Source organism: Perna viridis, chromosome 7 (genome assembly GCF_037379345.1).
Source record: "Perna viridis isolate PV_CMFRI_1.1 ecotype Kerala chromosome 7, ASM3737934v1, whole genome shotgun sequence".
Lineage (NCBI taxonomy): Eukaryota > Metazoa > Mollusca > Bivalvia > Mytilida > Mytilidae > Perna > Perna viridis.
In genome coordinates, this window is record NC_142451.1 from 25,685,502 (window position 1) to 25,700,294 (window position 14,793).

Sequence of the window (14,793 nt, forward strand, 5' to 3'; positions counted from 1 at the left end):
ACTTTTTTTGTAATGCACCTATCAAATTAGTTTGTTTTTGGTATGTAGCCAAAGAGTTACAGATTAAGACCGAATTAGGTTATGGTTTGACAATTTTTACAGAAGTTACGGCCCTTGGACAAAGAAAATTTTAGTGAATATAAAGTTTTTTTGCAATGCTTTTATCAAATGATTTTGTTTTGTATAAAGTCTTACTATGAGAATTTACAGGTTAAGTTTGACTCTGGTTATGGTTGAATGCCTTTTGCAGAAGTTACGGCCCTTGGACTAAGAAATCTTGGTGAATTTAAAGTTTTCCACACTTCTTTTGTAATGCTTTTATCAAATGATTTTATGTTTTGTATAAAGTCTTACTATTAGAATTTACACGTTAAGTTCGACTATGGTTATGGTTGAATGATTTGTACAGATGTTATGGCCTTTGGACTTGAAAATTTCAGTGAAACTTTTTATGCGGGGGACATTGGAATGCTGTTCTTTTATTTCTCTGATCTGCATAGTTAAAGGTAAATTAGAGGTGCATGTTATGGTTTTATCGAAGTCGTTTGATTATACATTATTTTGCAGGATGGAGATGGATTTTATATTTTTCTGTTTTGATGAAACGAATAACGACTTTGAAATTATAGTTAAACATTGCATGTCTAAACACTTCAAACGTTCATTGCACGAGTATGTGAATGCATATAAGCTGTATGAACCCAAACTAAAAACTTAAATAGTACATGTTCATTTGCATAATGTATCGCCTTCGTGTAGAAAAGAACAATTTCTATTTTATTATGAACACCCTCCTCTTATCTTTTTTACCAGTGTCGCCTTCAAAAAACGTCAAAAAGTCTGTAATTCAATTGAGTGAATATGTTAATAGTGAGAAGGGTATAAATGAACGATGACCTTATATATGTACAATCTCGGGGCCAAATACTACTCAAAAGTAACCCCAAAAAAGTTACACATATAATGTATTTTTGTAACCTATTTTGATCCGTACCAGCTTGATTCAAAAGGAGGGGTCCGAGGATTGGATTTTTCTTTTCGTTGGATTATTGTGTTTAAAGTGTGGAAAAATAAGCAAATGATAGCCTTTAAACACCCATTTAGAAATTTCTGGATTGGACCCCTTCCTTTTTGAAAAAAAAAAATCTGGATCTGCCATAGTCGTACATCTCATTCACACAGTGAAAATCTACTTTACCGATGGTACACTCTAAAAATGGCGTTTAGAATCTAAATACAATACTAAATACATTTTTGTCCCGCTTTTGGTGACACCAAAAAAGCTAAACACGTTTAGAACCTAAACGTGGTTACCTTTTTCACGCTTAGATAAGCTCGAGTTTAGACTTTTAGTGCTTAGATATATTTGTGCAGATAAACATTTTTTTTAGGCAATGTGTATACAATGCATAGTTATGAGGTAAAGGACTCTGTAGGACTTCTTTTTTTTTCATGAATGCTACATACCATTGCCCTTTCAAGATCAAGGAAAAGGTATATTCTTGTTTCGAATCCTAGATTGAGTATTGTTTAGAATTAGATCAACAAATTGATTGTTCAAATAATGTTTTATTTAAGAAATACAAACGTGAACTCCTTCAATAGCAAACTATTGTAAAATTACATAAATGTCAGACAATAATACAGTTTTCACTTGGAACTACAATGCTTAGTTTTAGCACTACAAGAAATAAATCACAATTTCGTTTTCATGTTAAAACATTCAAATGACTTTTCAGTCTTTAGGTTACATTACTTCAATCTGATTAAAATCGGCTGTTAGGATACGCTACACTGCCTTGGAGCGTAAGGCAGTGTAGCGTATCCTAACAGCTGATTTTAAGCAGATTGCATTTACTTAAAAATACAAAATACAACATTTCCTTTTTCTAACTCAGATAACAAATGAATGTATATATATGTATGCATGTTTCTACAATAGTATAAAACAAATAAACATTACATGTACAGAGAAACCTGAATTACCCAAAACAATAAAAACTGTCTTAACCAGACACTTCTTGATTTCGAACAAATATACTCCAAAAACTGTTTTTTTTTCAAGATTCGAACGAACAAGTACATAGCAATAATTCTAACCTAATGTATTTAATTACCTTTTCTAATTATTTCACATAAACAATTATAAATCAAACAACAAAAATATGTTCTATTTGGAGAATATTAGAATAAAAATCATGGGACAATTTAAGTAGCACTCCAGCTAAGAATCATGCAAAATGTGATACATGGTTGGAAAGCCTACATATTTTTATTTTTGATATTTTGTTTAAAATGCTTTAGTAAACAGAAATTAATATTTGGTTTTTCATTTGATTTGCTCATAGGAGATAATAATTATATAGAATGCACTGAAGATTTCAAAATTAAGGGAGATAACTATGTAAATGACGCTCAAATACAATAGAATATACTGGATTTTCAATGTTGATTATCCCCTAAGAGCAGACAGATCGGAATGAATAAATACACATTTCATAATATACACCCATAAAACAACTTAATTACAAAAATAAAAAAAATATGTAGCCTTTTTTTGGGGTGTATCATATTTTTCAGATTTTGCATGATTCTTACAAAGACAGCTACTTAACTAAAATCATTCAAATGTTTAAAAATCTAAGTTCATAAACTTACATCTGATACTACAAGTGTGGAAAATTTACTACTGCAGTACATTAGAGCTTCAATCCTGTGCATTCATGATACTGGTAAGTAAGTCATCACTTTTTTGCACTTAAAGCCCAAAGACTTAAAAGCAAAAAACAATTTACAAATAAATTATTAAATGAAGACAAACATTGTACAAAAAAGTGGTAATGAAATTACTTACATTTTTCAAATCGTTATATTGTTTTTCAAATTTGCACAATCCTGCTCCCCTGTGAAAGGGTGCATCATTTCCAAATAATGCAATTTGAAGAAACCCTAGCAGCTGGTAGCATTTTGGATATGATAGATCAAATGCGTAATCTCATTATCAGCCTCTCAATGGCTGTGCGTACATTATCGCCATTAGAAATGTCTATAGTGTCTCCAACCAAATAAATGTTGTTGATAGTACCAGTTTCTGATTTTACAATGGATCGGGGAGAACTTTTGGCTCTTGACTTCAGGTCGATGTTTCTTGCCTGAAAGATAAATACAATAAATACATTCTGAGTTTAACAAAACAGTTACTTACCCTTTGGTGAGGGTTTTTATTTTTTTTTTATTTTTTATTTTTTTTTTTTGGGGGGGGGTGCTCAACAACTGTTATAAATGAGTTTGAATAGTGCATGTACCAGTAATTAACACTGAATACTTTAATTAATCCTACATGCTGTTGAGTTTTGCTATGCTTACAATTGAACTTTTTTTCCTTTATTATTATATTGACAAAAATCCAAGAAAGATTAAACTTGCATCAACTTGAGTAATTAATCCAACTGTCTCCTTGCTCTTGGAAAAAAAAACTTAACATTTTGCTCAACACGACGTAAAATTTGAAGAATTTCTACGTCATCATTCATTACATCATCATCACCCTGGAATTTAAGAAATCATAATGAAAAACCAATGTTACCTTCCAATGGGTTTTATATAAATATTATTTTCTTGGAGCTGCATCATCGTACATGTATTTAGCATGCATTTGCACATATTAACATGTACTATGTATACATAAAAACAAACATGCAAGTGCAATGTAACAAGTAAAGCATAAAAAAAATACTGTCAATTTTTCATTAAAGTTTGACCACTTAATCATAAACGATGAATTTATTTATTCTGCACAGGCATTCTTTTGAAATATTTACAAAAAAAACACAAACAAAACAACACTGCATAAATACATGTACAGTGTTCACAGCACTAAATGAAAATATTTAACAATATCAGTTGAACTGATTCATTAGCAGCTCTCAACAAAAACCTTGAACATAAATACTGGTCTGCAAAAGAGCAGGACCAACCCCCTTTTTTTCATTTTTAAGTTCATAATTCAAGAAACGAGTTATTTTAAAATTAAAAATCAAAATCCTGAATTATGTACAGTGGATTATTAAAACAAATGTTTTTTTCTACATAAAATTGGGCTTACACGAGTAAAATTTAAAGTTCTACAAATGCCTATGGATAGCGCCGATACATTCACGTGTATAACAAAACATCACATTGTTTCTACGTAAAAAGTTACTAAATCGTGCAATATACGAAACTTCGACTGCAGAAATTATGGCAGAAGGCAAATTCAGTTCTGTAGATAAGGTAATTAGGTCAGGAGTTGAAGATCCATCACTTATTTCTTTGCAGGCTTTTGAAATTGCATCCATTTTGGCGGTTATCAAAACAACAGAGTGCACGCCACCTATTGTATAATTAAAGGGAGACATCTTCGCTTTCTCCATATTCGGTTTCTCCATATTCGGTCGACCGTTGTTATCGGACCCTCGATCGCTATGGGAAGATTACTTAAGTCAACAATTATTTAGGATAAATGGGATTTTCATTACCGTAAACATAATGTGCCATATCTATGAATCCTTTCTTTTTTTTAAAAAGATTCAAATAACATGGGTTATATAATTTAAACATAGACCTGTAATTAATGCAGTTATGATTTGAGGTATACAAGGAGTTAAATATATAATATTATATATATAAATCCTTGATGTACATACAAAATCATATACATATGGAAAAACATGTCTGAAAGTTATTGGGTTTTTCTTGTCATAAAGATCCAACTTTATATTATTAATCTTTACTATAGTATTCTACTTGTATGTACAAATTATCATAAGCATTTAAAAGCTAAACGCGTTTACGAATGAAACGCGTAGACGCTTAGGATTTAAACACAATCCTAAACATGTTTAGGGCTAAACATGTAATAAATGTGTTTAATTTCTAAGCGGCATTTTTACAGTGTATGCATCTTCGATTAGGCTGGTTTAGAGTTCACTTAAAATGTTAAGCAAACCTTGAATTAAGGGTAAAATCACAGCAGTCGTCTGGAAAGTCTTACAGTTATAAAAGAATTTTATAGAAATCTTCACATGCATTGAAGTAGACCATGCAACACATGTAGGTCAGTTTAATATCCTGATATCCTGTAATTCGATAAAAAAAAAAACAAAAACAAAAACAAAAACAAAAACAAAAACAAAAAAAACGACAACAACAAACAAACAAAAAAAACCACCAAAATTATAACACATTTGGGATATTCATGAAATAAATCGAAATTTTGGATTATATATGTTTCGTTAAATGATATGGACTAAAATAATTTTTAGGTTTAAATTTTTGCAATATTTTATATTGACGATAACATCAACCGCATTATACGAGCACACAACCGCTGTAAAAGCAACGTGGCGCCACGTCATCGAAAAAAGTCTAGTACCCACTTAAAATAGTTATTAAAATAGTTTTATAAAATAATTGATATACATGTATCGAATACCATACTAGGTATATTGTGTATTCATTATGTCGACATCTCTTATCCGTTACTCCTCCTACACCACTGAATGGAATATAATGAAACTTCACAGTATTTTTAGTAAGAATTGAATATTAGAATTTTGATATTAATTTTTTGTTTGTTTTTGTTTTCTTTTGTTTTTGTTTTTGTTTTGTTTTGTTTTGTTTTGTTTTTTGTTTTTGTTTTTGTTTTTGTTTGTTTTTGTTTTTATTTTTGTTTTTGTTTTTGTTTTTGTTTTTTTAGGGGGCAGGTCCTCGAATCAGCAAACATTTATTGTTCCCTGACGTTAGGGTACCCATCTTTACCCGTTACTCATTCTACACAAATGAAACTTTTACAGAATCTTTATTACAAATAACCATTGTGCATCCTTTTTTTCAGATTTTGATCCAAATCAATTAGGTGGTCAGAAGTTGCATGTTATGCAATGAAGGGTATCAATTCATTCAACATTGCTAACATGTTTTTCTAGTTTGTTTGTGTCATGAGGAAAAATATTATACCTAATGTACATCTTTGTGATTTCTTATAAGACATGACACGTTTAAAACAATTCAGCCAATACCATTTTGAAGTTGCTAATATTGTTTGCGGCTTCTTGCACTCGTAATATCAGTACTTTATATTCGCATATGATTTGCATATGATTTGCATATGATTTGATTATATATTACAACTCCAAGTTATGCTGCAGATCTGTGCCGTGTTTTCCACCATAGCCTCATAGTTCTAGCTTCATACCAGATAAAATGTACCTTTTAAATATCATGCACATGTGTTCTACGTGTGTTTCTTGTGTCAAGTTGTATGATAACGGGAAATTAACATGAAATGGTCGGTTAGCATTGAACGTTACCCAGTTTCCGATTCAGTCACAGGGGCAGTTACAAGACTGCATAGGTTATATACATTAGCAGGGCCTCGATATCAATAAATATTAATTGGCAGTTGGTTCCTAATCTGGTTCCCTAGTCAATATCATAAGCGACCCAAAGATCGCTAAAATATACCTCTTTTAAAAATATCATACACGTTTCTATATGCGTTTTTTGGCTTGTATGAGAACAGAAAGTTTACATTTAAAGATGAAATAATTGGTTAGCATTGAATTAATGTAATATCACCCAGTTTTTCCGATTCAAACACAGGGCTCGTTACAGTTGACTATATAGGTCATATACATTATATTATCAGGGCCCGATATCTATATAGATGTACATGTATAGCCATTGCAAGTTGTTTAATCTGGTTCCTGGTAACTAGTTGTTTTGATTGAAATCACCCGGATCATTACGATTACGAAAGAGTAATCATATCAAGGGAACAAAGATTCTAGCGGAAGTCAATCGATTTTATAGCATATCGCATTCGTGCCAATTCGGTTGTTGAAAGTACATTTGTAAGCCAAAATCAAGTGGCAAAGAATATTTGACGATTAGCGATTTTGAAGACTTCAATCTTTGATTTTAATAGATAGCACAATTTTTTTCACTAGTTAATTTAACAAAAATGAAGATTTTTTATAACATATATTTCCACACATTTACAAAAACCCAACTTTCTTCTACCAGGACGGTTACCTGCGTATCTGTAAAAAAATATCGTAATTAATATACAAAAGGATATTGAAGACATGAAGGTATCGGCTCCAATAATATGAGTAATAAAGTTCGTTCAACTTCATAATTATGATTTTGACTAGCATTAAAACAAATGTTAAAAGCACTTCTACAGCCAACCAGTCATTTTTATTAGATTATATTGTCCCCTAAGGGGACATGGAAATGCCGGGCGTCCGTCCGTCCACTTTTTTTGTAATGCTCCTACCAAATAAGTTTGTTTTTGTATGTAGCCTTATTATAAAAATTAGATAAATATCGACTTTGGTTACGGCTGAATGATTTTGAAGGAAGTTATGGCCCTTGGACTTAGAAAATTTCAGTAAATTTAAAGTTTTCCGCACATTTTTTTTTTTTCGCGGGGGGACATTTTTAACGCTATTTTTTTAAAAATTATTGTCGTATTTTGAAAGCCTTCAATCTAAATATTTAAATTTTACCATAAAAGACAAAGGAAATCACAGTTTGCGTGAAATGTGTTAGTAGTATCAGTTAGTATGTAATAAAAAAACTCACGTAATGAAGGATCGCTTCAGTCTAGTTTCACTGGCGGTAACAGTTGAGACATCTACAATGGATTGATTAAAATACACCGATGCTATGCAGTCCTACTTTTTTTTCCGAAACGGTACATATAAAATTATATCATTTAACAATATTGTTCCAGAACTTGTCTTTTTAATCAAAGAATGTAAATTGCGAATCGGTTGGTATTAAACTAAAAGACAAGTTCATGTAAGATGCAGAAACCAAGATGAAGAAACCACATAAAACACTTAATCGGCTAAAATCCATGTAGGTGTACATTTAGCAGCGGTGACAGAAATTCCTCCACCACAATTTGTAGTGAACTATAAGCCCATCCTTTTGATCACACAGTATACCACAATTTGACTGTAAACTCATTTAAAATCTTCGTTCGATCACTCAATTTTGTATGTACTGAAGAGCTGCGCAGTGAGCGTATGATACGCCCGTCGGCTGAAAGTATTTTTCAGTTAGAACGCTAAAACAGAGAAACACCCAACTTTTTCAAGAAAAAGTACAAAAAATTGAAAACGTGAAACAGAAATTTTATAAAATGAAAGGGAGCCTAAGTATGAACATGTACATTGTAATGCAAAGTCTCATAACTCAAGCACTAAATGTTAAAAATTAATGCAAAATTAAAGGAAACATTTTTCTATCAATATGAGCAATTAACCAAAGTTTTATTTACATAGCTAAAAGCGTTTTGGTGTAACTGTACTGAGTGTTGACGGACGGACCAACAACAATATACCTAAATGCTGATTTATTATCGTATAAATGTAGTGCCAACCCCATCTTGTAGTTGTGGACATCCTTTCGAAGATTGCATCCACTTTTTTGTGGAATGTAATTTGTATAATGAACATAGAAATTCTCTGTTCGCATGGTTAGGCGGTTTTAACGTAACAATAGAATTTCTATTGACTGGTGACGAAAACCTCACATACGCTGAAAACATGAATATTTTTGCTTGTGTTCATCATTTAATCACACGAACTAAAAGGTTTGAATATTACTGCATGTACATGTATATATAAAATGACTACCTCTCACGTTACTCCCACCCCGCCCTATTGCCAGGTCCCCCTTTTATTCCATTTCTTTGTTTTAATTTCATATCGTTCATGTTAATTTGCATTACCTTTTCATTTCTATTGCAATATCTAAATGCCGTCATTATGCATTCTTTGTAATCATGATTGTTTGTATGGGTGAGGACCTCCATAATATGTTGTTATAACTTGAGTCCAACCCACTTGCTTGTATTTTTGAGCAAATAAATATATTTAAACTAAACAATATACCATTATATTACGTCCCATTAAAATTGACGGCCATATGAAAAGGGAACTAAAAAGTCAAATTTACCAAAATAAAAAAAAAAAACAGCTAATGGAACACATCTCCAATTCTTCAGAAACAACAGCAGCAAAAAGAAAGGGAAACCCTTCAACAACAACAACAAATAAAAGATTACAATTCTTTTTAAGTAAACTGCAAATCTTCATTTAAATATATGTTATACCGGGTCAATTTCAATTTTCCTTTTATTTGCCATTATGTTTATACCATCCTTTGTACCTTTAAAATAAACTCACCTGGACTGTTTCTATAATATCTAACTTGTGATCATCTGGAAATATGAAAATTTTTTTTTCATAAAACTCCTAGTATACATGTAAGTAAAAATAATATATCAAAATTATCAACTTTAACTCCTTTTATTGTAGGTACATATGTTTGAAATCAGTGATATGTTTGTATTATATTCAATTTCACCAAAGCCTTTTCAAGCTTTCCTTTGATACAGATGAAATCAGTCCAAGTTACATGCATACATGAGATTGATGTAAAACGGTAAATATAAACGTTCAAATGATTTATAAAAGTTGTGTCTCTTACCCTAGGTCTACCTCCTTAAGCTAACTTACATTTGACTTTACTGTAAATTGACCATTATATTTGGGTGTTATACAGTAAAAGTTTTGATTCTACGAAGCAGATTTTGTCGTTCTACTCACGGTTTTTATCATACTGGGTAAACCAATGGTTCATGTCTTGGTCTGTCAGGAAACTATCATGATTGAAATCAAGCTTGGCAAACAGAACATCGGCATCTTTAACAGTATCGGCAAATCCGTTTGTCGACCATGCTGTCTCAGTTTCAGCTTTGGTTACTTTCTGGTCATCTGTAACGTATTCGAAGCATGAAAACATAAAGAACTGTACAGTAAGGAGTACATGTACTAACGAGTAATGAAGGTTCTGTCATATTTTCAACTTCACTCGTTCCTATATAATTTGAAAGTGTTGGACTTCTGTCCATCGTTGAAACCCGCGGCTACGTACCTCATTAGTCAGCCGTTACATTCCGACTCGTGTCGCGCTTGATAATGACATTCACACGTTGGGCTTTATACAAATGTGAAAAAAAAAACACCAGTTAAGAGGTAAAATATGAAAAAAGAACGTTACCACTAGCGGAAACAACACAAACATTGTAACAGGTGAACAGGCCAAACCAATAAACATAAACATAGAAATGGATAAGAAAAAACGAATCGTTGAATTCGTTTCTTGTAGACATTTTATAGCAAGTTTTACTCCCACATGTATATGTTGAAACTTTGCGCATTTCAGAATAAAAGATAGATGGATATGTTTCCTGTATTTCCTTGAACTTACGGTCTGTATCAAATGAAATGAATAAGTTGCTGAACTCTGCACTGGTTAGTCTGTCATCTTTGTCTGCATCTGATCGTACAAATAACACAGTGAAAGGTGTCTCTCTGATAATCTGGAATAACGTTTGCAAAATTCGATTCATTTTGAATGTTACGCCTTTTTTGATTGGTCGAGGTTTTTTCGCTTATTCCTATAACAAGTTTTTACTCAACCTCCATAAAACACGATCGCAAAAAAAAATTTAAAAGCAAAATAATCTTCATTTGTAGAAGAATTATAAGGATGGAATGCAATAATATTTTTCTCTAATTTAAAGAGTAACCAAGGGAACCAATGTTATAGCGGTAATCAAAAGAATGAAATCCAGGGACAAAGACCAGATATGGCAAACAGACATACACAACAAATAACATAGAATAACTAAAATTGTACATATAAAGTAACAAAAGCAAATGAGCAACTCGGACTCCACTAAAAACTGGAAGCATGAACCAGGTGCACCTGTGCTTAAACTAAGCAAAGACATGTGATTTGTTCTAAACCATCTTCTTTGTTAGATACAATGTAGTTGGAGTACATTTACTTCTAAATAAACAAACAAACCAAAAGGAATATTACATTCAGACAAAAACAAAAAAAAACAAAAACAAAAACAAAAAACAAAAAAAAAAAACGCGCCAAATTCTGCTGCTTTATTACCTATATTAGTATGTACGTACCCCTAGCCATTTCTGCCCGAACTCTTGTGCAGTCACTTTACCATTTCCTAAAATTAAGCATAAAATAACTTTTAAGGGAGCAACTACCTTATTTTTATCGGAGGTAGGGTGAAAATTTCTACCCTACCTTTATATTTTAAGATAATACAGGTCCTGCCATTTTTTCTTCGGCGCGGAATTTATTGTTGAATATAAACCTTGCATATTTATTTTTTGTTATGGCCAAACCGGCAATTCGGCAATTTTATTTTTACTTATGGCCAAACCGGCAATTTTTATTTCTTGAAAATTACAATCGTGCCTTTTTATTTTCATTCATGAACAAAAATGACTTTAGGTGGGTTTTATTTTGTAGTATTTTTTTCCACAGTGACCAGATTTAAAAGGGGGAGGGTTGTGATCATGTGATCAAAGTCCTTTAAAGCCGCTGCATTTTGATTGCGCTTGTCCCAAGTCTGGAATTTCTGGCCTCTGTATGTACTGTTTCGTTTTGCTGGAATATATCGGGGCAACTATTTCGTTATACTTTTGTATATTGTTGTTTTGAGTCCAGCTTCAGTCTTTCCTGTGGTGAGAGGTTTAAACTTTCCTCGTCGTTCATTGAAGACCCATGGATGGCCTTGAGCTGACATTTTTCATTCCGCTGGAGATGTGGTCTTTTTAACATGTTCACTATATCCATTCTTGGTATATTTAATGGATTATATCGATCGGTAAAGTTCGATGGAGGAGTAGAGATATCGATGAATATTTGAACTTGTTTGCGGAAGTAACATAGTATTCCAGTGAATCGGTTATCTCGTTCCAATTAAAGTCATGCCTTTGTTTAAAATTACAACCATTACTTTGCAACTTTTATTGAACTTACCATCGAGATCAAATACATTGTACATTGGACCTAAGTCTTTCTGGTCAATAACACCGTCGTCAGTGAGATCAGCAAGAAAGAAAAATGCTTCAGCATGCTCTTTTGTTTGGTGGGTTAGCAACTGCCACAGAGTGACGAACTCTGTTTTGGTGATGCTTCCGTCACCTATAGGAATAATTTCCAATTATAAAAGAAAAAGATTTGTGTGAAGTTTTGCGATAATTAAATATCATACGAAAGTCAAACATTTAGAAAGGCCACCGAAGACTAGAGAATAACCATTATCAACCCTTAAGCTAGTGTAACAAACGAACTTAATCTAGGCATCGGTATAAGACAATATATATCATATGTATAAACAGTGTCACTCTGTGAGATACATGCGTTACGTCAATAAATGATCATTTTCTATTAAGTACCAGTCTTTGTAAGAATCATGCAAATTGTGAAAAATGTGACACCTAAAACAAGTCTACATATTTTCATTTTTGTTATTAAGTTGCCTTTCAGGTCTATATGATGAAATGTGTAATTATTTATTCAAATCCATCCGCTGTTATGAGATAATCCAAATTGAAATACAACGCTTTCTGTTGTATTTTAGTGTCATTTACAGAGTTATATCCCTTAATTTTGAATTCTACAGTTCATTCAAAGAGCACGGTTTATATGAAAAGCCACATGTTAATTTCAGTTAGCTATAAGATTTTGAACAAAGTATCAAACATAAAAATATGTAGGGTTCATGAATCAAATTTTGCATGATTCTTATATGGAATGCTACTTAATTTAATATAGTTTGAGCAGATAGATACGCTTCCAATGCATAAACTCCACGTTAAGTCTACATTTGAACCTACACTTGTAAATGGGATGAGTTAGCACTGTCTAAACAGATAAACATCTATCATGATAGACATTGAACCTGTGACAACAACAAGAATTCACATCTAGGACAGTATGATTGTGTCTATATAAGGAATTATAATTATAACGAAGGCACAAAAGATGGCAAGACAGCATACATGCACCAAAAACATCAACAGACAATACTCGAAGAAAAAAACGTGCAACAGCATAAAAAAAACAAAACCAACAAACAAACAAACAAACAAAAGAACCAAAAAAAAGTAAACAGGGAAATGAAAAGCAGGGGAGACAGGTGCTTATTCAAGTTATTGGTGCCCTGCATAACGACATAATGCAGAATCAGAGACAGACACTTGACGCAGTGTTAAATAAACCTACCATTTGTATCAAATCCCTGGTAAACACCATTTAATTCTGATATAGTAATGGTACCGTCGCCATCTTTATCTGCTTTCATATAGAGTGTGTTTATGATACCATACATATCTACGACACTAAAAACGAAATGTATCAACGAGATTATACAATATACACTTGTACACTATATGTTTTGACGCTTGAAATATAAAATATACACGTAAACGGCTTTGAACTTTAAAACTTTTCGATTGGCTTTAAAACTAAAGCGCGTATATTAAATACTGAAAAATAAATTTGATGCCTTTTACTTCATTTTAATGATTTAAGCGGGCGCGGTTGATATTTTAATAAAAAAAGGGAGTACTTTAAAATGGGTCCTAGCTCAATTGTTACATTGTTTGATGACTTAAATTTGTGTCTAATGCTGTTTTTCGTGAAGTCTGTTATTTGAGGATAATGAAAATTTGTGTCTAATGCAGTAACAGATCCAAAGGGTTAGAGTTCCGGTCTGAACACATATTTTATGGGAAAATGTTGTTTTTGTTAAAATTTTGGCACAAAATGAACACATAAAAGCCTGAAATCCCCCATTACATATAGAATACTTCCCTATCAGAAACTATATCCGCCATGAAATATCTGAATTGAAGAATTCAAATTTTATTATAAAACTTTTAAGACAGAAACTTATACATGTAATATGTACTTACTCAGTTGCGTATATACAAGTGGCTGCTACCAGGGTCAAGACCATTCGAACTTTCTGAATTAAAAACATGCATATGTAAGATGCATGAAGCAAGTTTCATCTATTATGCTAGGTAGAAAATGGGAAAGGTTTAGAGCGTGATGTTTCTTTTATAATGGCTTCTTTTAATCATGTATTTTTCCATGCAGGGGTAGATCTAGTAATTTTGAATAAGGTGTTCCGGGCTAATTTCTTGCTCAATTTTACCTGAATTTTGCACGAAAGTAATCCATTTTTCAAAGATGGAGTTTAACCCCAAACCATCTGGATTTGACACTGCCTGGTTTTCAACCTATCATCTCACTTTTACTTTGTATCTCAAGTCACAACTCGCGTGCTATAGTTGAATATTATGCTTTTAAACCTTTGTATATAAAATTTGAATACGAAATATCGAAACGTCTCTCTAGAACATCTTTCTTCTTAAATACCAGTGCCTAGTGCGGTAACTGAATTAATTGTCATCTATGAAAATATTTATAAATCTTACCATTTTGCAGAATATTATCTTTGTCCTTACTAATGAGTATATGTATCGGTTCCTACAAGAGACGTCAAAAGAACCTGTACTTTTGTTATCAGCAGGCAGGTGACAGATAAGAATACAGCACTACAATCCACGATATGACGCGCCTTTACCGCCTTTTACCGAGATATACATGTAAAATTAGAGTAATCAAATATTTCATTGTTATAAATTTAGAGTTTATAAGAGCGACTAAATATGAGAAAGCATAAATATTTATCAATCATGGACTTTAACAAAGCTAATACGTTATACATAGACCTGTTCAGATTAAATTGACCTCGGACGAAGTCCGATGTCAATATAATTTACAGGTCCATATATTACGTATTTACGGAACAGAATGGTTTATATCCGGATATATATATTATAT

The 14,793-nt window shown here is 32.1% G+C and overlaps 1 protein-coding gene and 1 pseudogene across 1 annotated transcript; both read right to left on the reverse strand.

The window, feature by feature from the left end:
• Positions 1–1,602: 1,602 nt before the first annotated feature.
• LOC148611989 (uncharacterized) lies at positions 1,603–4,337 on the reverse strand (annotated as a pseudogene).
• Positions 4,338–7,004: 2,667 nt separating this feature from the next.
• LOC148611990 (uncharacterized) lies at positions 7,005–14,539 on the reverse strand. The gene is made up of 10 exons (XM_088593047.1): positions 14,385–14,539; positions 13,857–13,909; positions 13,165–13,280; positions 11,917–12,081; positions 11,049–11,095; positions 10,330–10,441; positions 9,666–9,833; positions 9,243–9,277; positions 7,630–7,681; positions 7,005–7,082 (listed from the first exon to the last, which is right to left on the reverse strand). Exons 1-9 carry the CDS (start codon positions 14,385–14,387, stop codon positions 7,646–7,648), a joined length of 735 nt encoding a protein of 244 aa, XP_088449173.1. The 5' UTR covers positions 14,388–14,539; the 3' UTR covers positions 7,005–7,082; positions 7,630–7,645.
• Between the last annotated feature and the right edge of the window lie 254 nt (positions 14,540–14,793).

What these genes read in the sequence shown, in the direction of transcription:
- LOC148611990 (XM_088593047.1), bottom strand. An exon ending in ACTTGTATATACGCAACTGA is followed by an intron (nt 13,281 to 13,856) that starts GTAAGTACATAT and finishes TTTCGTTTTTAG; the next exon opens with TGTCGTAGATATGTATGGTA. An exon ending in TACCCAGTATGATAAAAACC is followed by an intron (nt 9,278 to 9,665) that starts GTGAGTAGAACG and finishes TCATATTTCCAG; the next exon opens with ATGATCACAAGTTAGATATT.